This window comes from Hyaena hyaena, unplaced genomic scaffold (assembly GCF_003009895.1).
Source record: "Hyaena hyaena isolate Hyena2069 unplaced genomic scaffold, ASM300989v1 scaffold_730, whole genome shotgun sequence".
Lineage (NCBI taxonomy): Eukaryota > Metazoa > Chordata > Mammalia > Carnivora > Hyaenidae > Hyaena > Hyaena hyaena.
Window position 1 is genome coordinate 326,211 of NW_024081363.1, and position 27,971 is coordinate 354,181.

Genomic DNA, 27,971 nt, shown 5'->3' on the forward strand with positions numbered 1-27,971 from the left:
TACTGATTTATAAGATTGTGTAATCAGAGTCTAATGGGTTGGTGCCTTTGATGGGTAACTTTTAAAGGCTCTTCTTATATGAAAGGTTTTTTTTTTCTTTTTGAATATGTAATCATGACCCAGATCTTCCTTTATAGTCAGACCATTTATCTTTACAAAATTACTATAAATTAGTGCCATAGTGGGTCCCATTTTAGAAACTTACAGATGCTGAAACCAAGGCCCAGAGAAAGTTCTTTAAAAAGTGCTCACGGTACTTCTTTTCGTCTCTATTTCATAGGTGTGGTAGCTGAGCCACACAGTGGCAAGAGACAATTTAAGTAGAAATGTGCTAGTGGGTAGAAGATTATACTTCTGCATTGTCTTCATTTCTTAGAAAGGGTGACTGGTGCCTCGAAGTCCTCATTTGTGCTTTAAAGAAGCAAACTTCCTGCACTATGTAGGCAAGGACATTTGTCTTGTTCTTGTTTATTTGGCCTGAGGCACTGCCATCAGCTTCTCAGTGGTCAATCCTGATGGGAAGCTGGGCACTAGAAATTTAGCTCTTCAGTGTTATCTTGCAGTCAACAGAAGCCTCCATACTAGGCGTGGTTGAGTAGGATGGGGCTTTCCAAGGCGGGTAGCTGCCAGTGAGAGTAGCAGGGAGGGGGTGGGAGAATGAGAAGGGGGAGCCTTCTGTGGGAGTCTGTAGAGCAGCACCCCCTCCCACCACCAGCACCACACTGCCACTTGTAATTGACAATTAGAATGTCAGATGTCCTGGGACGTGCCATAGCAGCTTTAGGTCTGTAAGCTCTGACTCTTATCTTCTAACAAGCCTGACTCAGTTACCTAAACTACTCATTTATACATTTAGATTCCATGTAAGAAGCATGCCAATGAAGAAAAGCAAATCTGAAATTCTTGTCTTTTCTTCCATATCATCTATCCCAATAATTTTAGAACATCTGCCTAATCCAAGTGACAACTATTTATTGAGCGTTAACTGCGTTTGAATTGGACCTAATGTTTAACTCTCAGAATGAACACCCCATCTCAGGTCTGTTGATATTATTATAGTCTTTCCAATGGTTCCAGGCAGAACTACATCTGGAGTATCTTTCTCTCCTCTTACTGATGGGGTTAATGTCCAAGGTGATGTGGGCAAGTGCTTTGCAAGGAAGGACCTGATGTGCAACATTCAAGTTGAAAAACAGTTTTTAATCTACCATGGACTGCTGCTGCTTCACACCCCAGAGTTTAGGTCACTGACCTCAAGTTTGCAAATTTTATATCCCATTACCACCCTGTGAGCTCTGTGCTCCCCAGGGCCACATAGTTGATGTTTTAGCTGCAATCTGAGAAAGTGTCTGAACATTTCCTGAAGAGTTGGCTAGGAGTGATTTGGCAGTTCAGTCATGAAAACCCGGAGCTAGTGGCTGGGGTATACGTTATAATTACCTCACACTGTTTCCTATTTGAGCCTGGTTGTGGGTAGTTGGGTACAGTGGGATTGCTTGTGAGACTATATTTTAAAGGACCGAGGAGTCATTTTTAATGAACGCTAATAACCATTGGCCATGTTTTGAGGGAAGTGTGGACGTGTGGACATAGACATGCCTGGAGGCAAACCCTGGCTCCACCACCTACTAGGAAGGAACCTCAGACAAGTGGCTTGATCTATTGGACTCTCAATTTCTTCACTTGCAAAACGAGATTATAAAGTTCACCTTTCTGGGTTATTCTAACATTCAAGGAGGTAATACATTTCAATTCCTAGTATGGTGCCTGGTGTGTTTAGCTGTGGGTGATGAGGATGATTATAATGCTGTTGTGGATAAGGATAAAGAAAGGGACAGAGTCATACAAAGAGGCTGGATTTTTATGGCCAAAGCAAAAAGTTAGACAACCATTGGTATCTGGAGACCATAGTCTCAACTTTCTCATTAATTCAGAAACACGGGGAGCAAACTTGAACTTCAAACACTTCAAAAATATAATTTTAATGGAAACTCACTTTGTAGAGATTTGGTTATACCTAAAGACAGTGTGCTGATAAGGTTTTGATTTTTAAATTCCTTTCCCCCCAAATTGTGTTACCTTTATTGGGAAATAAACTTAATCCCTTTTTAATATGGCCCCCTCAACTCCTCCAGAGAAGTTTGTATTTTTTTATTGGTAGCTCTGGCGAACAGGCCTTGTCTCTTTCCCTGCTGGTCGCATCTTTTGGCACCACTCCTGTCACATGCCCATCACTGTGGCCAAAGAAATGGGGCACTTGGGGGACCAGGCCTGAGTCATGTGGAATGGGCTCAAAAAAAGTAAAGGGGTGCTAGGTGGGGAAACAGAGGTCGGCACCCAAACTGAGAAAGCTCCCTTCCCATAGACCCAGAACTCCTTCAACTCACTCTGTCTTTACCGGTCCCTCTGGGCGCTTTGTGAGCAGACCATCTTACGTGATTTGGGGCCAGGCTGACTCAGATTGGACACCTCTGAGAAGAGCCATGGCCTTTGCTCTCCAAGTGAGCATCCCTTCCTTTGGCTTCAGGCACCACAGCAACGTAATGCTCATTCAGTACAAAGGAATCTTGTTTGTTGTTGTTTTTCTTCTGTGTGCAATTTCTCTTGAGAAAGTGAAAATCTTATTTTTTCATTTCCTTTTAATAATTCCCATTTCGATTCTAATGAGAGTTGACCTTTAAGAGATATTAAGCTACTGAGAATCTGGGAATGTGGACAGAAAGCATACATTATCTTAATGCAGGCAGTGCTTTGGTAGAATTCCTATACCCTGCATCCTTCCATACCAACTTATGGTTAACTGATTGGCAATAAGGTTAGGAAGTTGTGGTTGCTTCGCTTTCATTCTACTGGCTGTAGAAATAAGAATGCTTTCAATAAGGAGTGGTTTAAGCAGATAACATTTACTTTTCTGTTTGTCGTTAATAATGTTCAAATTACCTAATATCTCTCATCTCTTTGGGGCAAGTCACTCTGTCACTAATACAAAGTTTATAAGAAAACAAAAATATGAGTATAAACAAACAACCAGATATTTCCTCTGCTCTACTAATTTCCCAGGAGAGAAATAAACCCCGAATAACAAAATACACTTTTCCTTTTAAACTTTTGAAAACCTTTCAGGAATTTTACAAGAACATGCAAGCCATTTTCCTTTCTCTCTTTTTCTTTTACTTTTTTCTTGGTCAGCAGTTCTGACTTTGTATAGAAATTTTTGAACATCTTACAGAATTCTAGACAACAGGGTCTAATTAATTTGCCCTTGGACGGACTCCTCTGCTCATTTGCATTTGGGCCCTTCCTTGGAAATAGGTTGTTAAGTACACATTCTCACATATTGAGGAGTCAGAAAACATACCAGGGTTCCTTGCTAAATGATTTCCTCCTTCTCTTTCATATTTCCCATGACTATACAAATTCTTCCATTTGTGAACCGAGTGCCAAAATGCAGCCCTTTTATGGAAGGACTTGATACAAACCAATCCCTTTTCCCTCAAACTCATCTTTTGTTAACTGATGGGTTTATGTTGGTCGTAAGGAAAGGCAAGGGGTCCTTATGAAAATGGATCATGTCAAAAAGGAGTTGTAATGCCCAAGGAAACCCATCCCCTGGGCTAACATGCTTAGTTACTTGTAAGAGTGTAGTTAAGTCCTTTGTTCTTGGATTCCTTTCCAATGAACATTAACCTTAGTTAGTAGCTGCATACTTGAGATTTAGAAAAACACTTCGGTTAGTTCTTGCCACTTGTTTAAGATGGTAAACAGGCTGGAGTTGTGCTGTTATCATTTCTCATGTTTTTATTTTTTAAGTTTATTTATTTATTTTGAGAGAGACAGAGACAGCACAAGTGGGGAAGAGGCAGAGAGAAAGGAAGAGAGAGAATCCCAAGCAGGCTTTAATCAGGTAGTGCAGAGCCTGGTTCAGGGCTTAAACTTACAAAATAGTGAGATCACAACCTCGGTCGATTCCAAGAGTTGGACACTGTACCACCCAAGCACCCTGGACTGTTATTATTTCTAAATGGGGACCCCCATCCCATTCAAGAATGTTGAGTTGCATACCAGGTAAAAGTGAATCTTCAAGAGGCGCCCAGCTGGCTCAGTTGGTAGAGCACATGACTCTTGATCTTGGGGTCGTGAGTTTGAGCCACATGTCGGGTGTAGAGATTACTTAAAAAAGTGAAACTTAGAAAGGAGGTCTTCAAATGAATGAAAAAGGAAGAACGTGTGTTGCCCTGGTGGCATATAGGAGAAGAAGGCTATCAGAATGAACTAGACCACATGCTGCTGCAAAGTTGTTTTACTTTTTAAGGTGGAGAATTTCAAATATATGCACAACTAAAGAGAATAGTGCCATGAAGCTCCAGGTTTAGCCCTTATCAGTTAATGGTCAACCTTCTTTTATCCACTTCTTTCCCCTGCCACAGATTATTTTGAAGTAAACCTCATGAAAAACCATTTAACTTGTTGTGACCATTTCAATATGTACCTCTAAAAGATACGGACTTTTTAAGAAGCATAAACATAATACCACTATTACATTTAAAATTAGTGGAACACCTGGGTGGCTCAGTCAGTTGAGTGTGTGACTTCGGTTCAGGTCATGATCTCATGGTTCGTGGGTTCAACCCCTTGGTCAGGATCTGTGGTGACAGCTCAGAGCCTGAAGCCTACTTCAAATTCTGTGTCTCCCTTGCTCTCTGCCCGTCTTGACTTAGGCTCTCTCTCTCTCTCTCTTTCTCTCTATCTCTCTCAAAAATAAACATTAAAAAATTTTAAAGGATAAAATTATCATTAATTTTTAAAATACTCTCAACTATCCAGTGAGCATCATTTTCTTCTTAGAGGTTGTTGCTACGATGACGTTTTGTGCTGGTATTTGGCACCCATTCTGCTTAATTATAGCTTGCAACACGAATACTGTCATACCTTCCCCAGAGCTCAAAAAGTGTTGAGAGGACAGTGCTGTTATCCCTTAGGCTGAGAAGCAAATCTTTTGGGTTGGATTTCAGGGAAGAGATATGTTGGCAATTGAAATGTGAGTTCCCACATTCTCCATGTAATGGACAGTGCCTCTGCATTAAGTCATAGAGCCCTGAAACTGGAGAGTGTTTTAGAACATCATCTGGGTCACCTTGGCCTTTGTGCAGCTCATTGTCTTCCTAAGCCAGGCAGTTGCCTGCATGATCTGATGGTTTTCCTTGAATTTACTTTTCAAAAGGCAAGTCACACCCATATTCAATTGCATGCATAAAACACGTTCCATTGGCAGCTATGAGTAGGTTTTTGAATTATCTGCATTCAGAACCTCTACATTGTCTCCCACCCACTCCCCCAAACACTGAATATATTAAGAGCTGACTCATATCTTCAGTAGATGGAATGGGATATGATATTCACCACACAGAGGTACCAGCCTATAGGAGTGAATGTTTCTGAAATGTGTTCCTTTTAGCATTGCTTTCCTTTTCCAATATATTTTATAAGATCTGTCTTAGAATGTTTGTTTTTGTAGACCTAAGAAAACGAAAATACAAAAAATTATGCATCAATTCACTTATATAAAGGCACACATTCTTGTTGGGGTATTTATGGAAACATCGTTCTAATCTCTAATCTAAAAATCTCTAGTACTAATGTTGGAATGTTTTATTAATAAATTCTTTTTGTTTTTAATTAGTGATTTATGACATGTTTCCCTTGTGTGGCCTTTGTACAATTACTTCACTTCTCTGAATTTCAGTTTCCTCGTCTGAAAATGAGCACAGCAATGTATTTTCTTGATAGGACTCAGGAGAAGAGTCACATAATCACTTTGTAAATTATAAAGTTCTCCAAAAATTGCTAATTATTACTTTTATTCTGCAGTGTGTTTTCATATGGACTAAATTCCCAAGGTAGCTAAATTTCCTCAAATTTAAATTAGACTATTCTTTAAAATTTTCCAGATATCTAAATGTTTAGAATTAAAAGTTTATAACTTTGCCTCAGTTACAAAGTTAAAAAAAAGTCATTGAATTTTTTATGCCTAATACTGTGAATTGTTACTTTCAGTGAAATAATCTCAACAACTACATGCTTGTAGCTAACTTCTTCCGACTGTTTAGAAACTCAAATTCTATCAATGATTTATTTTCTATTTTCTTGTTCCTTAGCAACAATGTTGTTTCTGTTCTGATGAAAGGGTTTGGTAGATAAATGTTTTAAAAGACCCATTGGCTCTTGACTCTTAATAAAGTTTAAGGCACAAGGTCTTTGAAACTTTTGTAGCTATAAAATGTTTCTAAGTGGTGCCCCTGAAAGAATTTTACTTTCATACCCGTGAATTCCATTTATGGGTATCTTATATATTCAATTTTTCATTTTGTGTTTTTAAAATTTTTTTAACATTTATTCATTTTCTGAGAGACAGAGATTGACAGTATGAGTGGGGGAAGGACAGAGAGAGAGGGAGACACAGAATCCAAAGCAAGCCCCAGGCTCTGAGCTGTCAGCACAGGGTCTGATGCAGGGCCCAAACTCACAAACAGTGAGATGTGACCTGAGCTGAAGTCGAACGCTTAACCACCTTGGTGCCACCCACCCAGGCACCCCTTATGTTTTTAAAATCAAAAAAGGTAGATGAAATGAAACTGATTTCTTAGTAGTACTTATCTTTTTATTATTTTATTTTATTATTTAATTTCTTATAAACATTTGCCTTTTCAATAAATTAAGTGCTCACTACTCTGACAGAATTGTCTCTCATTTTTTGTCTTGGTCAGAGGCATATTTGAAACCCTAAACCTTCGTTTACCACTTTGGACTCGGGTTTTGTCCTAGGTGCTAGGTTGTAAAGATATATCTGAATTTTCTATCTTTAGGGAACTCCTATTGCAAAAGAGAGGGCAATTATTGGATTCCAAGAGCTCTAAAATGCTTAAGTACCTGGACGATGAGGTTGAGGCCCCCAGATAGACTTCAGAAATGACCTTCCTTGCTTCATCGGGAAGCCAGTCTTTCTGGAAGCAGCTCACTGAACTTTTGGTCTGTGAACCAGTCCAGGGTACTGATTTCATATTATAGTTGCTGGTGGGATGGAACCTTCCCATCTCTAAAGAGATCAGGTACATGAAGGATTAGAATATCCAATTACTCCCCAGTGTCTGTCTGTTTGGGTACAAATGACACACAGTGTCACACTAGTTTCCGGTCCCTACTCCTCAGTTTTGAAATCCCTGCTTTACTGACCTATGGCTGTTGCCCGTTGGCCCCGAGAGTCTTGTGCAGGCGTGGGGGATGGCGCCGGGCCTGGATCAGGACAAACTTTGGTTCCGGCTGCCCACTCGGGACTGTGGAGTGGCCTGAGGTGAAGGTGTTCAGTTCTCACAGCTCACTGGGCAGCTTGCTGTAGCTGCAGGGGCCACGGGTTTGAGTAGCCAAGTTTCCTTCTGGTTGCCTGCCGTGGAATGTGTTTTCCCATAGAAACAACATTTTAAGTTGTGGTCAGGTTCCCAGACCAGCCTACAATAGCCTATTTAGCTGATAGAGACTGCTATTTGACTAGCCTGGGGACCAAACCACCACCTATTAACATTGTTTCTATTGGAAACGCCATTCTGAGTTTTAAATACCAATAGAGAAATGACATTTTGGAGCTCTACCTGTTTGTCCTGTTGGGCCTCTGAACCAGAGAATCGAATCGCCGTGCGCTCCCAGGTCCTGAAGGACCCCATTCTTTCTCCCAAGCTTGACCTCATTGGCTGGTTTTCCCGTCTTTCTGGGGGCTGCCAGCACATTCAGAAGATATTATTATCTCCCTGGACAGAGCTCTTGGTCTGAGAATTTCTCGGAAGTGGTGGGAATCATGGTTTCTTCCATTGGTGGTAAAGGGGAGGGAAGGGAACAGTTGGAACTGAAGGGAGCAGTGAACTCCCTAGACACTACCTGAGTCTGTCTTTCACTCTGTAGGTTCTGGTCCACCCTCTTAGTTTACTTGGTTGTGTTTCAGTCATTTCTATAATTTCATCTCCCCTTTGGAAAAGTACAACATGGCTTTGGCTTGAGTAAATGGAGTAACGGTCAAAAAAAGAGAGTCACAACAATCCTTGAACTCATAGGTAAAAGGTCAAAGGGTTGCCAAGTTCTGGGAAGCAGATTTTTCGAAGCATCTGTGTTTTGATAGTGTCATTGGTCAAACCCTCTCAGGTGCTGGTGAGCTGTAAATTCAAAACGTGCTCATTTCTCTGTTTTGAGACAATCCATCCTCATCGTTATGGAATCAAATAGTAAAGTTCCAGCTTCATAAACAAATACACCTCTCAGCATGTGTAGCTAGGAACACCTTTTATACAACTAGCCAGGGGTTCAGTAATGCCAGCTGGCCAGAAACAGAGCTGCAGAGAGCCGTAGCTTCAGTGCAGACGTGACAGCAGGTTAGTCCGATCATTGCTTTTGGAAGCTTGGGGACCACTTGGGTGGTTGAGAAGTTTGTGTAGACTTCTGTGTTCTTCGTGTGGTTAATCCAGAGGACCAGAAGCAGAAAGTAGGATTGGGACCTGCTGTCCATAGCAGTGCTTCTGGTCTTCATGTATCAAGGTCTAGTTTTCTGTTAACAGTGTACCCTGTGGCTTTAAATTTTTCTTTTTTTTTTCCTTCAAAGAAAATGTGTGTGTGTGTGTGTGTGTGTGCCTGTGTGTGTGCACACACACGTTCCAGTCATCTATAAAAGATTCCAACAGGATTCCTATTGGCTGCCAGTCTAAAATGACCTCTGGATTTGGGGAGCTGTCTTTGCAGCTTTCTCTTTCTTCACCTTTCTTAGATTGTGAGTGTGTGTGTGTGTCCCTGATATGGTGACATAAATTCTTTGACTTTTAAGTTCTTGAACTATTGCCTTTGATTAATATAAAACCCCTGCAACAATGTAGTTTAGGGTTCAGAACATATGGAACTATTGATGTAACAACCTCTCTGTGCTGTGAATTACCCCACCAGGTGGTGGGGAAGTGAGCCCCCAAGCAGCACCTCCAGACATAACTTTCAGGGCCACCCCATGAACTTTGCTTTTTTTTAAAATTTTTATTTATTTTATTTAATTTTTTAAATGTTTTATTTATTTCTAAGAGAGAGAGAGAGAGAGAGAGAGAGAAACAGCATGAGCAGGGGAGGGTCAGAGAGAGAGGGAGACACAGAATCCGAGGACAGTCTCCAGGCTCTGAGCTAGCTGTCAGCACAGAGCCCGATGTGGGACTCGAACCCATGAACCGTGAGATCATGACCTGAGCCAAAGTTGGACTCTTAACCAACTGAGCCACCCAGGTGCCCCAACTCCTGTGAACTTTGTGAGAGTTGTCTTTAGGAATTGGCCACATATGGCTGGCTCCATCTTTGGTCTTGATCAGTTGCAACAACCTGCCACAATGAAATGTACACCAATTTATGAGCAGAAACCCTTTGTTTCGTTTTTGTAGAAAACGTTTTTGTAGAAAACGTTTTGTAGAAAACGTTTTGTAGAAAACGTTTTGTAGACAAAACCCTTTGTTTTGTCTACACTGATTTTTTTTTGAGGGAAATAGGTTGATCCCTGAATTAAAAACATTAATAACTTCAATAAATTAATGATTAGCATATCAGTAAAATAACCAAGGCATGAAACCATTATACATTACTGTTTAGCTAACTATAGCCATTCAAAATATGTATTACATATATATTTTTTTAAATTTTAATGTTTATTTAGTTTTGAGAGACAGAGTACAAGGGGCAGAGACAGAGGGAGACACAGAATCTGAAGCAGGCTCTAGGCTCTGAGCTGTCAGCACAGACACAGGGCTTGAACTCACAAACCACGAGATCATGACCTGAGCCAAAGTCAGACACTTAACCAACTGAGTCACCCAAGTGTCCCGAAATATTTTTCTTTTAAATAGATTAGTTTATAGGAAATAGTTTTCACCATTAGACAGTTTCCATGTTAGTGGCATTCACACCTAACCTATTTATGACACCCAAGACATAGTATTAATCTTTGTTCATTGTACTTTATACCTACTAAGGTATTCAGTCAATGTTATCTTGTGTGCTTCTAAATAGACTCCAGGATTTCTAGGCATTATAGACATTGTTTCTCTGCTTGAAGACATATTAGTTTTGGAACAGAGAGAGTAGGGTAAGGTTTCAGGGAGGCAATCTAGACATATAATAATTTAAAATATATAATTACAAATACACACATATGGTTAAACATGTTGTATGTCATACATGTTATTCTTTGTTTTACCTATTAAGGAATTGGCCAAGTAGTCAAGTTAGCATACTTTTTAAATTTGCTGATTGCTATCAAATTTTTGTAATTAATACGTTATTGAGAAAATAAAAGTAGTGTTCAAAGTGCCAGAAAAAAATATATAATTGTAACATAGCATGTGTAGGTTTTTGAGCGGTATGTCTGAAATTGTGTTGGTAAGTGGAAGGGTGGTTGGGATTAACTGGGGAAGAGAATTACCACTATGGGAAGGCAGTGAAATTATACATTAAAAAGGAAACATGAGGGGCACCTGGGTGGCTCAGTTGGTTAAGCATCTGACTTCGGCTCGGGTCATGATCTCAAAGTGAGTTCAAGCCCCATGTCAGGCTCTGTGCTGACAGCTCAGAGCCTGGAGCCTGTTTTAGATTCTGTGTCTCCCTCTCTCTCTACCCCCTCCCCACCACACACTCTGTCTCTCAAAAATGAATAAACATTTAAAAAAATTTTTAAAAAAAGGAACACGGAAGAGCAAGTATAAAGATGGAAGAAGTGTCTGGATTTAGCATGTAGTCATGGAGGGGGGTATGTGCATGAGTGAGGGCTGAAACGACGAAGGGAAGGGGCGGGGCAGGTGGGTGGGGATGAGAGTGGGCAGGTGAGGCGGACCTGGCAGAGACCTGAAGATGACAGTGAGGTGTTCCACGTCTTAGGGAGGATGAAGTCTATCTCTGGAATGTAGGAGAACAGAGCTAAGCATGGTGAACATGAAAAGATATTTAGCTATATTGTCCTAATGAAATAGAGAGGAAGGAGGGAGCCAGGAAAAAAGAAGGTGTTAATAAGTCTGACAGTGAAACACCAAGATGTAAACCAGGGAGTTATTTGCTACTGGAGTTAGAGAATTGAAGAGGAATTTCAGCAGTGGGCTGAAATAAAACTGGTGATTCCTCTTAGCAAGTGGGAGATATCAAGTTATAGCTCAGAGAGCTTATGCTGTGTGGTGGGGCCAAGCACCCTCTTTCTGGACTCCTAGCTCCCCAGTCTGACCCTGATGTTTGTGTCTTACCTGTTGTGGTGACAGTCTTTGCATGATTGCCTGTCTCCTTCCCAGAGCGAAGACTATGTCTTAGTCACTATGAAAAACTAGAACCGTTTATTTATAATTGCATACCGTCTTATTTTACTTTTTAACAAACTTTTCACTGTAGAACAGTTTGAGATTTACAAAAAACCGGGAGGATAGCACTACATGACGTAGGTTGGAGAGGTTGGCTGGCTTATACCTTCAAAGGAGGGAACCAGAAATGTCCAAGTCCCAGCCAGTGTTGACCCATACAATCCAGAAATGAGTCCCTAGGTCTGAAGAGCCTCCCCCTGTCTGGCAGAACTTGAGGAGGCCATGGAAGTCGTTTTAATTACCAGGGTTTGAAGTGTCATTACTTGAGACGTTGTGACTGGCAGACGGACTGGATTAGTCACATGTAGTATTCAAATCACTGCTAGTAGAAATGACCTCTGCCTTTAGCAAAAAGGGCCAGTCTAAAGGCACCCAAATAAGGGGGAGAGCTTGCAAAGTTTGTTGGAGTAGTAGTGGGTCCCCTTATCAGATAGTGCTCATGGTTTTTCTTTTCTTTTTGATTAAAAAAAATCTGTCATAAAACTAATGAAGTCATGATGTGTGGGTCACAATATATGTAGCTCATTTGTATATTAGAGGTTTTTTCATGAACTATCACATTTTTGGCAGTGAAAATTATTATTTTTAAAAGCTGGAACAGTGGGAAATTAGGATTTTACCTTGAGCCATGTTACATGGACACTTGGGCATCCTTTATTTTGTGGGGGCAGATGCCTTTTGATCCCCTCCACACTTATTTTTAAGAGGAGTAAGTCACCGTATTTTTCTCCCACAATTCAAAACAGCAGGTCACTCATGCATGGAGTAGTGTCAGCCTCATTAACCTTCTTGCCCAAGGATATAAACACTTCACATGTATATGAAATAAGAGCCCACTGAACTTTTTTTTATTTTCCTGATCTTGTCTGAAAGGGAGTTTGAACTTGGGATAGGAAACAGAAAGGCTATCTTGGCTGTAAGAGAGGCCAGATTTACAGAAGTGGATTCTGGCTAAGGAATGTGGACACATTGCAGACATCTTGTACACAGGCCAGTTCCTGCAGTAATGTGGTCAGACATGGTAAAGCCCAGCTGTTTGCTCCATCGAGAGGGGCTTTTGCTAGCCCACACCATCTCTGAGTGCTGTGCCTGAACTGGATCCGAATATTCGGCCTGCTGAGGCTCACTGACCCCCAGAGAGATTGGAGGTGGTTGTTGTAGAGCACTGTATTCAAAGCAACTGATAAAAGTAGTTGTAAATAAAGACTTGGCAAAAACAGTGTAATATACAGGGGGAAGTGACTTTAAATGTATTTTCCCTTTCTCCCTGAACTATTAGAATCTTGGTGAAAACAATTTATGCTTAAATTGGTAGTTTGTTGATGGGCATTTGGTAGGGTTTGTCACACATCCCCTCATGAAGGCTATTGGGTGAAATACCATCTTGCCCCCAAATGCATCTCTGCCTTAACATAGCAATTAAGAGGGCATACTGGCGTTAGGCATCCTGAGTTCAAATCCCCATTCTTTACTTCCGCGAGCTGTGGGACCCTGGCTGGTTTGTGTAACCTTCTTAAGCTGTAGTTTCCTTAATGTTAAAGACAGTAATAACAGAACCTACCTCAAAGGGTTGCCTTGAGGATGAAATAAAGTACTATGTCTTTAGCACGTAGCATATAGGTCTTTTCTCTTTGAATTTTACTTTGAGTTTTCCAAATGCTACCGCTGCTTGCAATAAGCTTTAACTCTTGACTTTTTTTTGGCAGCAGGTGGGTGGGTGTGGTTGAGGAAGTGAGAAGGAAGAGAAAGGTTTGAATACTTCACTTTCATTTACACAAAAAAGTAACTCCATTAAAGATTTATCTTCTTTGTTAATGCTTTTTGTGTGAAACTTTAGAATAAAATCTTTTGTAATGGAAATAATCCAACCCGTCTACTTTAGACTTTACATATCTCAGTGCTTTCCAGCTTAAATAAGACATTCATTATTTCTAGAATTAGAGCTGTTTTTTCTATGTGTGAGTAGAATAAATACCACCCAGCTTGTTTGCATGAGTGCTGTTAGTTTGGAGTTCTCAAGACCAAAGTTAGCCGAGAACTCTTACATCTTTCTAATACTTTGCATTAAGCCGTTTAACCTGGTAGTATTTAATGTGTTAAAGAATGAATGCAATGAGATTAAGACAGTCATTGATAGAGGATATTGGTTGAAACAACTGAAATTGAATAATATATTGTTATAAGACATAAAATTATTAAAAATCAAAAAATATCAGAGCATGCAAACAAAATCACAATTAGTATGTAGAATTTTAAGTAATCCAGTGAAATGAAAATGTGATCACTAATGAAATGGAACTGTGAATGAATGAAACAGTTCATGCAATGAAACAGAAAGTACCCCATTTATGAAATAAGATGCTTATGCTTTTAAAGTAATTACTTCAAATAAAAGAGGATGATCAAAGTATAACAGCATGTAATTTAAAAAATGAGCAGTTATTGGGGCGCCAGCATGGCTATTTGGCTAAGCGTCTGACTTAGTCATGACTAAGCTGGCTAAGCCAGTCATGATCTGGCGGGTTCTTGAGTTTGAGCCCCCTGTGGGGTTCTGTGCTGTGAGTGCAGAACCTGCTTGAGATTCTCTCTCTCCTCTCTCCCTCTCTCTCTGTCCCTTTCCCATTCAAGCTCTCACTTTCTCTCTCTCAAAAATAAGTAAGTAAACATTCTTTTTAAGTGAGCAGTTATGAGTGGGCATTAGGTAAGAATGCAAAAGAATTATCTTCACTTTGCCAGATCCTCACCCCTTGGGACAACCAATTTTAACCATGTATGCTTTTAGTTCTTCTCATGTTTATCTTTAAGACACTACGTATGGTGCTTGTACCTCTGTTTCTAGATGTAAACAGTATCCATTGGCTCCATGCCATGAAAGGTGGGGACATAGCTCACTTAGATATCTATACCTTGTCTATCTCTTTTCCTTCCTATCTATGTTTAAATAATCATGGTATGACTTTCAGTTATTGGTTATTTTAAAACATGATATAATATACGTAAACCTCTGTCTCTTGGATCAACTACTTTATTTCTCTCCATACCTTTCTTCCCAATTTGATAGCTATACCATTACTTTTACAGGTACAGGTTTAAAACATTTAAATTTTGTTTTGCAATCATTGTAAATTGTAACATCTTCCATGTTTTGTCTGTAGGTTGATTGCAAACATTGAAAAGACAATGAGGAATGCTTATATTATGATTTTTCAAACACCTTGGAAAATCTTTTTAATATCTTGCTTTGTAGGACTGAAATTTTTAATATCTTGCTTTGTAGGACTGATTCTGGACTCTTTTCTCTTGGCTTTTTTATCATGTTATATGTGTTATTACTCCACAAATACACTCATTCTTGTCAGACAATATGTCTTGATTTTTGTTTGAAAATATAGTTACTCCAACCACAGGACACCTACAAAGGCTCAGGGGTCCTCTGAAGCTATTCCAGGATTTGGTTTGGCGTTGGACTGGGCCCAGTGCAGTTGTGGTAATGAGGTGTTTGTGGGGAAGGTTTGAGGTGGTTGACTCTGGCTTGGATTATCATTTTCAATCTGGAGAAATTTGTGGAGTTCAGAAGGTTTGATTGTTGCCCTCACCCTAGCCCCCTCTTCTAACTTCTCTTCTCATTCCCTTTTCTAAGATTCTGAGTTGCCCCAGGAAGTTCTGGGTTATCTGAACTGAAGTTTTGGGCACTACTTTGTCACTGAAGGGATACAGGAATGAGAGCCAACGGCTTAGATTTTAATAAACTCTCTCTTCCTTAGCCTCCTATGGTTCCTTTGGTTGAGTAGTTAATTTAGGTCAGAAAATAATTCTATTATGATAATAATGCTGTATTGAGTTCATGTCCATTACTTCATCTGATACACACACACACACACACACACGCACACACACACATACACACACATAAACACATACAATGTGGCCAAGGCAGACATTTCATTATCCCAATGTGTAGAGATATCAACTAAGGTTCAGAGAGGCTCCAGCATCAGGTGCATAGTAAGCCTCTATCCATTGTTTTATGTCTAGTTTGGGAGAAGTTCTAGGCTGTAGGTCACTCTGTCTTTCTTCCTACCTCTCTTTTTGGCCTCAGCATCAGTCAGTCTGAAGTGTGCATTTTGGCCTGCAGTGTTCCAGATCTACTGGGGCTGTGAAAGAGACACAGGATAGGGCAAAGACCTCACCTTTGTTCTCAATTCTGCTTGTGCTTGAAGTAGTGAGTTCAGAGAAGATGCAGGAGGACTCTGTGCTGTTACACATGGTATGCATGTAGAGGGAGAGTGTGTGAATGCACGCCAACCAGAAGTCAGTTTTATTTATTTTTAATTTTTTAAGTTTATTTATTTACTTGGGGAGAGAAGGAGAGAGAGAGTACATGTGGGGAAAGAGGCAGAGGGAAAGTGAGACAGAGAGAGAGAGAGAGAGAGAGAGAGAATCCCAAGCAGGCTCCACACTGTCAGCAGAGTCTAATACGGAGCTTGAACCCACAAATCATGAGATCATGACCTGAGCTGAAATCAAGAATCAGACCCATAACTGACTAAGCCACCCAGGCATCCCCAGAAGTACATTTTAGTTACACAGTTTGTTTTTAAAGGTTTACTCTTATGGGGCTACAGGATTTATACTAGCAAGCCTTGGAATAGCTACTGTTGGTGAAATTGGTTACAAAACATTTGACCTTATTCATCAGCCCCTGAACTTTAGGAGTAGCATCAATGTTTAGGCCCTGAGATGTGACATAGTAAAATGAATGCTTTCTTTCATGACTCTGTGTGTTCAGTCCTCTGTCTTAGTTTCTAGCGTAGAGCTAACTAGATCCTTACCCACTTGCTCCCTTAAGTTGTTAAATATGGATCATCTGGATTCTGAATGGAAGCTTTGCTTCAAGAAACCTGATGAAATGTTTGTAAACAAGAGACCCAAAGTTACATTGACTTTATTTTCCTGTAACTCCTGGTATCAACTATGTTTGCAAACTTTGGCTAAAGAAATATTTACATTTTTTGGCTTTTATTTTTTCCGACTAATGTCAGCATTTGCATTCCTCTAACTCTGGTGAAAGGAGGAATATGGTTACATTTTAGGAGGGAGTTAGGCCATAGAAAAAAATATACACAGCTTCAATAAGTAGAAATTTAAAACTTATATGTGGATTTTATGATGACCTTTCTTAACTAGATTGGTAGGAATTTTATTGTTTAGACTCCTGTAACTCCATACATTTTTTTAATTTTTAAAAAATTTTTATTTATTTTTGAGAGAGGGAGATAGAGTGCAAGCAGCAGAGGGACAGAAAGAGAGAAAGGGAGACACAGAATCTGAAGCAGGCTCCAGGCTCTGAGCTGTCAGCACAGAGCCTGACATAGGGCTCGAACTCACGAAAGGTGACATCATGACCTGAGCCGAAGTTGGATGCTTAACTGACTGAGCTACCCAGGCGCCCCATAACTCCATACATTTTTACATCTGTGCATTGTGATAGAATCTCTCATTTTTATTTTTCTGATGTATGCATATGTGATATTGAGGGATATCCTTATTGGTATCATTATGTTAGAGTCCCAAACTACTAAGCCAGTGTTAGGTCCCATGAGTTTACTTTTTTTTTTTTGTCTACAAAAATTCATCCTGGTTTTGTAACTCAGAGATATTTTTTTTTCCTTTTATGTGGTCACATTTGTTTTAAAGCATGGAGTTCTTCTGATTGGATTTGTTTGTTTGTTTTAGACCTAATGTCTGTGGATCACGTTATAATGCTTACTGTTGCCCTGGATGGAAAACCTTACCTGGTGGAAATCAGTGTATTGTCCGTAAGTAGACAATCTATCATTCTTCATGTTCTTTTCTGTTGTTATGGTTGCATGGTGATTCTTAGTACTTGTTCCTTTGTAATTGCATACCATTAATATGTTTATAGCAGAGCCTTCCAGCTCTAAGATTTTCCTACTTCCTCTGAATCCAGATTGGGAAATACACTAAGTTGGTCAAGCCACTGTTGTCCTTTAATTTAGTGACTTCCTTTGGAATATTTCTGACATACAGGGAGTAGAGCCACAGGGATAATTTGATCAAGGGTACATGTTGCCAGGATTCATAGACTTTGTAATCACTTTGATGGGATTTTGAAAAAAGGATACATTGCTGCTTTCCTTATTGTAATTTCTGACTTGCTTGGCCACCCACAAGCCTACTCAAACCTTGTACAGTCAATTTGGGTGGTCGAGGCCTAAGATTCTAACTTTTAGAGAGGAAAGGAAGTGGCTAGAGCATCAGATGAAGATGAGTAGAAAGACTAGGGAAGAACTCAGATGGTACCAGAGATTCTCCCATTGGCTCTGCTGCCACAGCAAATATCTAGATTTTCATCATATACTACAAATGTTGAGTGATAAACCACATGCCAGAAAAGATGCTATTTAAAGGAGATATAAGTGAAATTGGTTATGGCATCTGTCCTTTATGACCTTTTACTGTCATCATACATATGGAGAAATTTCCAGTTTTCAGAAAACTCTATCAGGACAGTGGGGAAAGTTAGAGCTGAAAGGACATTAAGGAATCATTGAGTCCACTTTCTCTCTTGGCCTAGCGTGGTCTGTGCAGAAGAATAGAATATTTCAATCAGTATTCTCTTGGTGACCTGAAAAGTTCATCTCTATCCCAGTTTTTGATTTTGACCAAAAGCATCTTATTCATTTGGCAGATTGTGCTTCATTTAAAGATCAAAACTGAATCACTAAGAGAGATACATAATGGTATTTCACATTTTCTAAATGAACTTGACAATGTAATCCTTTCCCTTGTGTTCTTTTCTTAAATGTTTACTTATTTTGTGAGAAGAGCTCGTGCACATTTGCAAACATGTGTGAGTCAAGGAGGGGCAGAGAGAGAGAGAGAGAGAGAGAGAGAGAGAGAGAGAGACAGGGAGAGAGAGAGGACAAGAATCCCAAGCAGGCTCCACATTCAGCGTGGAGCCAGACTTAGGGATTGATCTCACAAACTGTGAGATCACAACCTGAGCTGAAATCAAGAGTTGGATGCTTAACTGACTGAGCCACCCAGGTTCCCCTCCCTTGTGTTCTGTAGAATCTGTGAGAAATGATGTCTTCAGGTATTCAAATAAATGTTTATAGGATCCTTTGACAGCTTATTTCTTAATAGTTTTCAGTCTCCATCCTAAGATTTTTTGACGTTTGAATGCATTTTCTCTCAAGTATATTATTTTTAGCATTTGCCGCTTGCAAGGTTATGCAGGAATTTGAGTAGGGGATTATATCTATGAGTATAAAAAGTAGTGACCAAATCTTAGTCTGCTAATAAATAGAAATGATTTGCCATTTGGACTTATTCTTCTGGCCACCAGCAGAGCATTTGGTGCCAACGTATCAGTCCCTCAGTGACATGAAATTGTTACTCTTTCTCTAAAAGATGAACAGCCTCTTGACTGTAGTAGAATCAGGGCTATTGTAGTGGGTTCCCAACTCCTTCTCTCAGATTGTTGATGTAATTGAGAATGGGACTTCAATGTAAAATAAAAACTACTCAGTGGGCAGGATCCAGTGTAGAGAATTAGTCTTAGCAGAACATAGTATTTTTATAGAAATTATTAAGCAATAAGCATTTATAATGAAATAAGCTCCCAAGAATTGCCAAGAATACTGCTGCAACTCTTACATCATTAAATCATAAAGCTAATATAAAGACAAAATGCTTATAGGCATATAAATATGTTTAAATGCAGGACTTTTGTTTGTTTTGTTTTCTCTATACATGATGCCAGGGCTTTTGATAGATTGGGTGCAGTGTGGAATAAAAGAGAGGTTAAGAACCACTGATGTAAATAAGGGAGTTGCAGCATTTTACATCCAGAGCTTCTTTAGTTCCCCAGATTTGTTTTGTAAGTGAATAAACCTGTGGCCTAAGGTCACATGAGTCAAGATGGCAGAATTAACCGGAAGCTGAGAGCCCAGGTTTCCTCATTTGAGGGTTGGGTTCCTATAAAGCACCCTGCTCGTAAGCCATGCACTTACAGACCTCTGGTTTCATTGACAGCCATTTGCCGGCATTCCTGTGGGGATGGATTTTGTTCTAGGCCAAATATGTGCACTTGCCCATCTGGTCAGATATCTCCTTCCTGTGGCTCCAGATCCAGTGAGTATAACATGTTATTATATATAATATTATTTTATGTGGTTATGCCCTATTTTCTCCTAAATTTGCTTTTGGCTTTTCCCTTGCCTGCAATACTTTTTTTTTTTTTTTTCACTAGAACATCTGCCTTCTCTGTTCTGCCCAAAATACTTGGAATGGCTTTCCTCAGTCTGGCCTCCCATTTTCCTTCTTCACTCTTTATAAGGAAATTACCTATGGGACTTAGTTACTATGAATAATATAAAGATTATGTTCCCATGTGTAGGTATCGCCTTATTTATCTTTGTGTCTCCAATGTAAATACCATAAAAGATGCTCAGTGGAATGATTGTTTAATGAACATTTTTGGCTCAAGAAAACTAGGCATTTTTCCTAGTGGTACTGAAATATGAGTTGGATTAAACACTTTTTGAAAAACTGAAGACCCCTACTTTTGCAAGAAGAAAATGTAAGAAGTCATTATGACAGTTTTGGGGGTGATTTTTCCTCAAGCACAAATATATTTTCTGTTTCAGAATTTTACCACTTCATCCTGTGATGCCAAATGATACCTACAGTTTATTTTTCAGAGCCTTTCCTTGCTAGTTCTGTTGTTTTTACTAGACTTTCTTTGTTTTTTAATTTTTTTTCAAGTTTATTTATTCGATTTAAGAGTGAACACAAGCAGGGGAGGTTCAGAGAGAGAGAGAGAGGGAGAGAATCCCAAGCAGCCTCTGCACCATCAGCGCAGAGCCCAGCACTCACTCAAACTCATGAACCGTGAGATCATGACCTAAGCAGAAATCAAGAGTCAGATGCTTAACTGACTGAGCCACCCAGGTGCTCCTTTTTGGTTTTTTATTCTTTACATGTGGTGCCCTCAGCAATGAATTAGAGGAAATGCAGGGATTGGGAAAGAGGTCAGTCATTATTGGTTATTAAAAAGGTTTAAGCTCCTCAACACATTGACCATCATCAAGGCAAAAATCTTGGAGTTTTATTATTGTTGTTGTTGTTGTTGTTAAAATTTTTTAATGTTTCTTTATTTTGAGAGAGACAGAACATGAGTGGGGGAGGCGCAGAGACAGAGAACGAGACACAGAATCTGAAACAGGCTCCAGGCTCTGAGCTATCATCACAGAGCCTGACACGGGGCTTGAACTCATCAACAGTGAGATCATGACCCAAGTTGAAGTTGGCGCTTAACCGACTGAGCCACCCAGGTGCCCCAAAACTTAGGTTTCTTTTCTATTTCCCACTTTTTTCCTGAGGAAACGAATTCCCCTTACAGTGTGTTCTGTTTTTGACCAGGTTTCCAAGAAAAATATTGTGGAATAAGAATATTCTTTTGTCTATTGCAAGTAGAGACTTTAGTGGTCAAGGTCCATTACCTATTAAGACTTCTAATATTTAGCCCTGGCTCTCATGAGCCATTTAACAGGATAGGACAGGTAGTCCTAATAGACCTTCTTGGTGGCCACTCAGGTGTCTTATTAAAGTTTTTCTGGCAGGGAGTATGCCAGGTCTGCCTGAGGGCAAGCTGCAAGTGCTGAAGGGTGAGTGGCCCAGAGGCAATTGTTGGCCAGTGACAGACGGAGAGTGTTGGAAAAGTGTCCCAGATTCCTTGCCTCTCAATTTGCAAAACTATGAAATGTGTTCTCCACTGTCTCTTAGAGTTCCCTAGTGGCTTGAGCCTCAGCCGCCCACAGTGGTAATAGGCTCAATCATGTATTTATTAGCTTCTTTCTACTCCTTGTCTCACTTCCCCACTTTCCTACCAGTGTTTCCTGATGTTACTTACAAAACAGACTACTTGCATTTAAATTGTTGTCTCCTAATCTGGTTTTGGTGGAACACAAACAAAGACAGCCTACTACTAAAGATAGTTGTACATTGGGATAGAAACTTCCCCGTGGGCTGGGAGGTATTTGCTTACTGCATTGAGAATAGCACATTCTTATTTGATCTCAGCTTTGTTTTGAATGTGCAACTTCCAAGCAATAGCCGGTTTGTTCTACAAGTCAAGGGCACCTGAGCTGAAGGAACTACAAATAAGTAGACAAGTCAACTGGTGGCATTTGCAGGAACATGTTGGACATCTTGATCTCTATCAGGCAGCCACCGAGAACTGCCTAAGGGATGGGGAAGGAGTCTAGATATCAAGCTGGAAACAGACCCTCTCACTCAGATGGGCCCTGGAACAGCATACTTCTCTGGCAGGGAGAAAATATAGCTGGATGACAAAAACTAGGTATCCATGTAGAAAGGTCTTCAGTATGAGAGTGTGAGCTGATAATGATTTCTCTGTCAAGTAAAAGTCATGAGATACATGGGATAGGGTGTTGACAAGTTGGTCCTAGTAGATGTCAAGCTAGTCTCAAGGTAGGAGAAGTATAGTGGTAGGTCCTGTGGGCTGGGTTTAGGTGAGAGACTGGAGCCCAAGACTTGTGGGTAGTACTCTTTGAAGAAGTTTGGGTCCATCTATGGTACCTGCACATTCGACAAAATCCCTGAGTAGATTGTGGATGAGAGTAGTTTGAGGAGGAGAGTCTGATTTCCTCAAGATATTTGAAGCTTTAAATCATTGACTTGGACTCTACCTATGCTAATATTGTCTAAACATCTTTAAAATTAAAATTAAACTTGGCAGAATGTTTTAAATGAAGGGTAGCTGGAATACTCCGAATTCATTTCTGATCTTTTGAAGTCCTTTTCTCGGGACCAGCTGTGCTATCCTAGACTTCCGGGCTGCAGTGTGGTTGACAATAAATGCGGAGAGCTCACTTTGCTAACTTTCCTACTACTAGAAGGATAACTTGACAGAGCAAAATATTAGTATTCACTACCTGTGGTTCTACCCAAAAGGAACAAATTTAGATCATTTATTTCACCAATATTTCCTGTGAGAAATTTTATACTTGTTACGTGATAGGGGTTAAGGAGGCCTGGGAAACTTGAGGTGACAGTGAGGCTTTAATTTTCTCATTTGGAAATGAGAAAAAGTGTTCTTTCAGGTTGTTTTCTACTTGAGTGTGCTGGAACGCTGAGAGTAGGAAATGATCTCTTAGTGGCCTGAAGGAGACTGCATTTCCAGAAGGTCTAAACTGCCAGCCAGGAATTCCTTTGGGCACGAGGAAGACCGGACTTCTCTTAATCTATTGGAACTTTTGCCATTGGTCATAGAGCACCAGGGCAAAAGAGGAAGATTGGCTAGCCAGAGTCAGAAAAATGGGTTTCCTGGACTTTAACTACAATTCTATTGGGATTGCTCTTGACTCCATCAGTCCCTGAGGCTGACTTTTATTTTGAGAGAGAGAGAGACCGAGTGTGCAAGCAGGGGAGGGGCAGAGAGAGAAGGAGACAGAGAATTCTAAGCAGGCTCCACATTCAGTGTGGACGCTCCTCATGGGGCTCAATCTCATGAGATATATACATATATATAGGGACACCTGGCTGGCTTAGTTTGTAGCACATGTGACTCTTGATCTTGGGGTTGTGAGTTTGAGCCTTACATGGGGTGTAGAGATTATTTTTTAAAAATCTTAAAAAATAGAAATAATATAAAGAAGATTATTATGTTCTTCAATAACCTATATTATTATAAAAGTTCCCTGAATTTTATATTTAGGAATTTGGAGATCACTTTTATATTCCTCCTGTTTTATTGTTTATGCTTTTTCAAAGGATTTTAAAAACTAAACTTCTTTTTTGAGATATAGATTCATAATCAGTTATAAGAAATAATACGGAGAAATCCTGGGTATCCTTCCGCCAGTCTTCCCTGTGTTAGCATCCTGTGCAACTATAGTATGACATCATGGCCAAGATACTGTCACTGATACGGTCAAGACACAGAAAAGATCTATTGCTGCAAGGATGCCTCATGTTGCCCTTTTCTAGTCCTGTATGGAGCCCAGTTCAAGGCTTGAACTCACAACCCTGAAATCAAGATCTGAGCTGAGATCAAGAGTTGGACACCCAAACGACTGAGCCACCCAAGCTTCCTGGGATACATTTTTTTATGGGGAGTGAGGTTGAAGTCTAGGTCCCTTCTATACCTATATATGTCCAATTGCTCTAGTACCATCTGGTTGTGAAAAGACTATCCTTCACCCATTTAGTTACTTTTGCACTTTTGCCAAAATGTCGTATTTATGTAGGTCTATATCTGGGTCTTTGTTTTATTCTATTTATCCATATATCTATCCCTTCTCCAATACCATACGGTCTTGATTACTGCAGCTATGTGAAAAGTCTTGAAAATGGAGTAGACTAATTTCACTTTACTTTTTTCAAAATAATTTTAGCTATTCTAATTCCTTTGCCTTTCCATATAAATTTTAGGTTAATCTTCTCTATACCTACAAAAAAATCTTTCTAGGATTTTGATAAAAATTATAGTAAGACTGAAATCAATTTAGAGAGTATTGACATCTTTCCTGTGTGGAACCCCTTATACTTGGAAAATTTTTTATCATTTTCAATTTACTTCAGTTGGGGATGCCTGTATTCCCAACACAAATCCGAGCTCTAAGGGTAGAAGAAGGCCAGGGGAACAATTCTAGAGCAGTGTGTTAGCAAGTTTGAGCAGTATGGGCCAACCACATGCTGAAAAGTTTGAGAACACTCTGGATAGGAAGGTGGTGCTATAGCTAATCTAGAAGAAGTGATCCTTGGAAAGCTTTCTCAGCGAAGTGTGGAATTTATATGAACAGGGAGGAGAGGAGTGTGTGGAACTTGCTCTGACTATAGAAATAGTTGAACCCTTTGGTTTCTAGTCTGTTCTCTATGAAAGTGCCTTTATCGCTATCATTTAATCTGTCTTTGAACTTTTCCCAGCTGTGCTAGCACTTGTTTGGTTTTGTTACTGCTCTTGCAGGGACCCTGGCTGCCCCTGTGGACCTTTCCAGGAGTTAGTCTTGCTCTCTCATTTGTCTGTCTGTGTCTGTGTTTTCCTGTGCCTAAATTGAGATCATTTGCCTGTCCTAGAGATGCTTATTTGCAAATTGCTCTCTATATTCTTTCTGCCCCTGTGCCTGCCAAGACCATGGCAGGTCTGTAGCATCATTCCCAACCTAATGCTTCCCAAAGAAAATGGTCACCTTAGTCCTGCATCTCTCTCATTACCACAGCATGCTCATAGTGTTCTCTTCTGGTTGGTTATTTCATGGATTAATTCGTACTGGGCTGTCACCTAAAGGGAGCTGCCTGGTGCCTGGCAGATAGAAGGCATTCAGCAAGTATTTATTGAATGCCCAGCATGATTTACTGAATCTGGAAAAAACATAAAATTTATTCAGGATCCTATATAGCTACAGGTAAATGGCAACAGTTTCTGTTAGTTTTAGGATGTTGAGCCTTAACTGAAACTCTTTGAGGCAGTCTGCTCATTTCCTTTTCTTTTTTTTTTTTTTAGAGTCTATTTATTTATTTTGAGAGACACACAGAGAGAGCAAACACATGAGAGTGAGCATGAGTCAGGAGAGAGAAGGCGAGAGAATCCTAAGCAGGCTCCACACTGTCAGCACAGAGCCCATTGTGGGGCCCAGCCTCATGAACCATGAGACTGTGATCTGACCCAAAACCAAGAGTCAGACCCTTAATCAACTGAGCTACCCAGGCACCCCTTGTCTGTTCAATTTTAATAGGAAGTCCTCAATTGTGTCTTAGGGCTCTCAGAGTTAACTGCCTATGGCACCTTGGACACTGACACTTGAACTCCCTAGTATTTTCAGTTTCTGGTAAAATCTTAACACAGATTGAGTGTAGGAATATATTCTGACTTAAGGTATTTAGAGCATGTAATATTTTAGGACATCCTTATGGATTTATGTGGAAGCCTGGCTTTTTTCTAGAGATCTAAACTTTGGTCTCATAATTGCCAGACATATGGGATGTTTGTTCAAACCAGTGTAAATTTAGAAGATGCATCAATGGCAGGACTCAATAAAAAAATAAAATTAATTTATGTATATATACTCCCTAAATTGTTCCTGCTGTAGTAAAGCTACATATCTAGCTCCTTTATTTCCCCACAGAAATCCTGAATGCTTACTCTCACTTGTAAAGAAATATGCTTTTCCCCTGAAGATCTAAGACTCACAGACATGTTTGTGGCAAAGCATATGGTAAAGATCCAATTATCTTTTGATCAGCTTGCTCCCCCAACCCAAAGATTCATAGTTCCTTGGTTTATGGGGACTGCTGGACTAACTATGCCTTACTATTTCTCAAGTCTGGCCAAAGGGTTTTACTTTTTAAAGGAGATATAATATTTTATGTTGGAAAAGGTTTACCTGAAAGACAGGCTAGAAAAAATGTTAACAGTGGTTCAGGAAGACTTTTATTACATTGCATTTAAATGTAAACTTATCGTTTTTCCTGAAAGAATTCATTCTATTTTTCAGTTTGAATAATGTAAAGTCCCTATTTGAACTACTTTAGCTTTTTATCTCAAAGTAGCTAAATGGCTTTGTTGCTCATGTGGGAATGGAAATTAGCTCTTGGCATGAACCACTTTAATTGAAATCAGTTTGTGGGTTGAGTTCCTATGCTGCTTGACAAGTGACATCATTTCCTGTGCTTTTCCTAATCCTCACTGTTTTTCTAAGATAGGATGAAACTAAGTTTAACTTCAGTTTTTAAAGCAACTATACACCTTTTCCTGACCTACTTAGACTATTATCCAAATTTTCACCAAATCGTTCCTTCTGTATATTTGTAGATAGTTTTTTAATTCAAAAGCATTTTGCCTGAGACATTCTAATAGAATCATAGGAGCCTAAAATAACTGTTTTAATCAGTTTCCTGGATTGCTTGACTTCTATAACAATGCCCCAACACAGGAGTTATTTCTGCCTTTATACATGGAGAAATAAAGATAAAGTATTTTTAATAGCAACCTACCTAGGGCTGTACAATAGCTTAGGACATAATGGACAACTTCTTAGTCTTCGTTTCAGAGGATAGCTTTTAATGTCTTCAGGTGGTATGAGTTAAGTAAATGGAAATTACCTTAGTAAAGTTCTATATCACACCTACGAGTAGGCAAGATGGGACTCAGGCATTTAATGGGTATAATCAATAATCATGAGGTTTCCCACTCTAAAGAAGCTTTTAGACAAATGAGTTTGGGGATAGGAGAAAACAATTTTTAAGTAGATTATGCTTCTCTTTGGAAATGTATATTATAGAACCTAAAGTACTCTGGAGTCAGAGGAAAAAGGGCTCATATCAAGTGGGAGAAGGGGGAGAGAACAGGAATCAGAAAAGATCAAAGAAAAGAAGATATATTTGCAGTGGATCTCAGACATAGATAGGGATTCAGTATTTGGGAAGAGCTGTGTGTGTTGTATATTGGGGATTAAGGGTTAGGAGCAAAGAGACAGGTTAAAGAGGAGATTTTCCCAAGAGGCTAGAACAACGTGCTTGGCATTTTGTATGGGATATAGTAGGCACTGAGAAATATTTTGTTGAGTGAATGAAAGAATGAATGATAAGTAGATCAGGGGCTGAGTCATAGGACACCCTAAGAGTATGCAGAGGATCCCCGAAAGGCCCATGGCTATGCTGAAAAAGGCTTTGAATGCTGAGAGATGGAGGAAGTTGTTAGCACACTAGACCGGGAACTTCTGATGGTGCTTGAGTAAGTGTGTGACATGTTCTTGAGAAGGTGTATCCCTTTCAACTTGACTGCATTAACTCTTTAGTCCTCTATGAGGGCATAGTAAGTATTCAGTTCTGACCTCTTTTCCCCATTGTCATGTGGGGATTTGTGTAGCAGCTTAGGAAAATGGCCCTTTGTCCCAGAAGTCCACAACCACTCTTTGATACAGCAATCAGAATCCTAACCAGGGCTACCAAAGAAGGAGGCATCTTCTCTCTACTCATAGCAGATTTGGCTCTTAAGCTCCAGGAAAACTGAGCATAAGAGCGAGGCTGAGAATCTTGTTTCTACTCTTGCATGGGAGGAGGGATTCTCTTCTCACTATGTCAAATTGTGGAGCCTTTTTCTGTGGGAATTTTCTCCCACAGCTTGGGGGGGAAGGTGGAGTAAGCCAAAGTTCCAATGCCCAATGCTGGCCTCCTTGTATAGGGATGTGTCAACAAGGATTAATGATGGATTCAGTCAAGCTTTTAGGCTTCCCCAAGTAGAGTAGTTACTGTGTGCAGAGAACTAAGGAACAGCCTGGAATTTTGAAAGTGGTGTTAGTGTCCTAAATTACTGTACTGGTCCTTCTGCTCTGAGTCCTGAAGTCATACTTTTGTAGGTGACAATGTGATAAAGAGTGGATTTCAGACCTTGTGGGTCTTACTTAGTTTGAAGTTACAGTTTAAACAAGCAGTTCTTAGCCAAGGCAAGCTGCCTCCATTATCGGACAGCCTTGTTATTAATTGCTGTTGTAGGTATTTTTTTCTTCAAAATTT

General features: G+C 39.8%; 1 protein-coding gene across 1 annotated transcript in view; it reads left to right on the plus strand.

Annotated features, from left to right (window-relative positions):
• FBN1 (fibrillin 1) overlaps positions 1-27,971 on the plus strand; it is a 240,142-nt gene that overhangs the window by 12,569 nt on the left and 199,602 nt on the right. Inside the window, 2 exon segments of the mRNA XM_039218035.1 lie at positions 17,142-17,224; positions 19,467-19,565. Coding sequence (XP_039073966.1) covers positions 17,142-17,224; positions 19,467-19,565 — 182 coding nt within the window.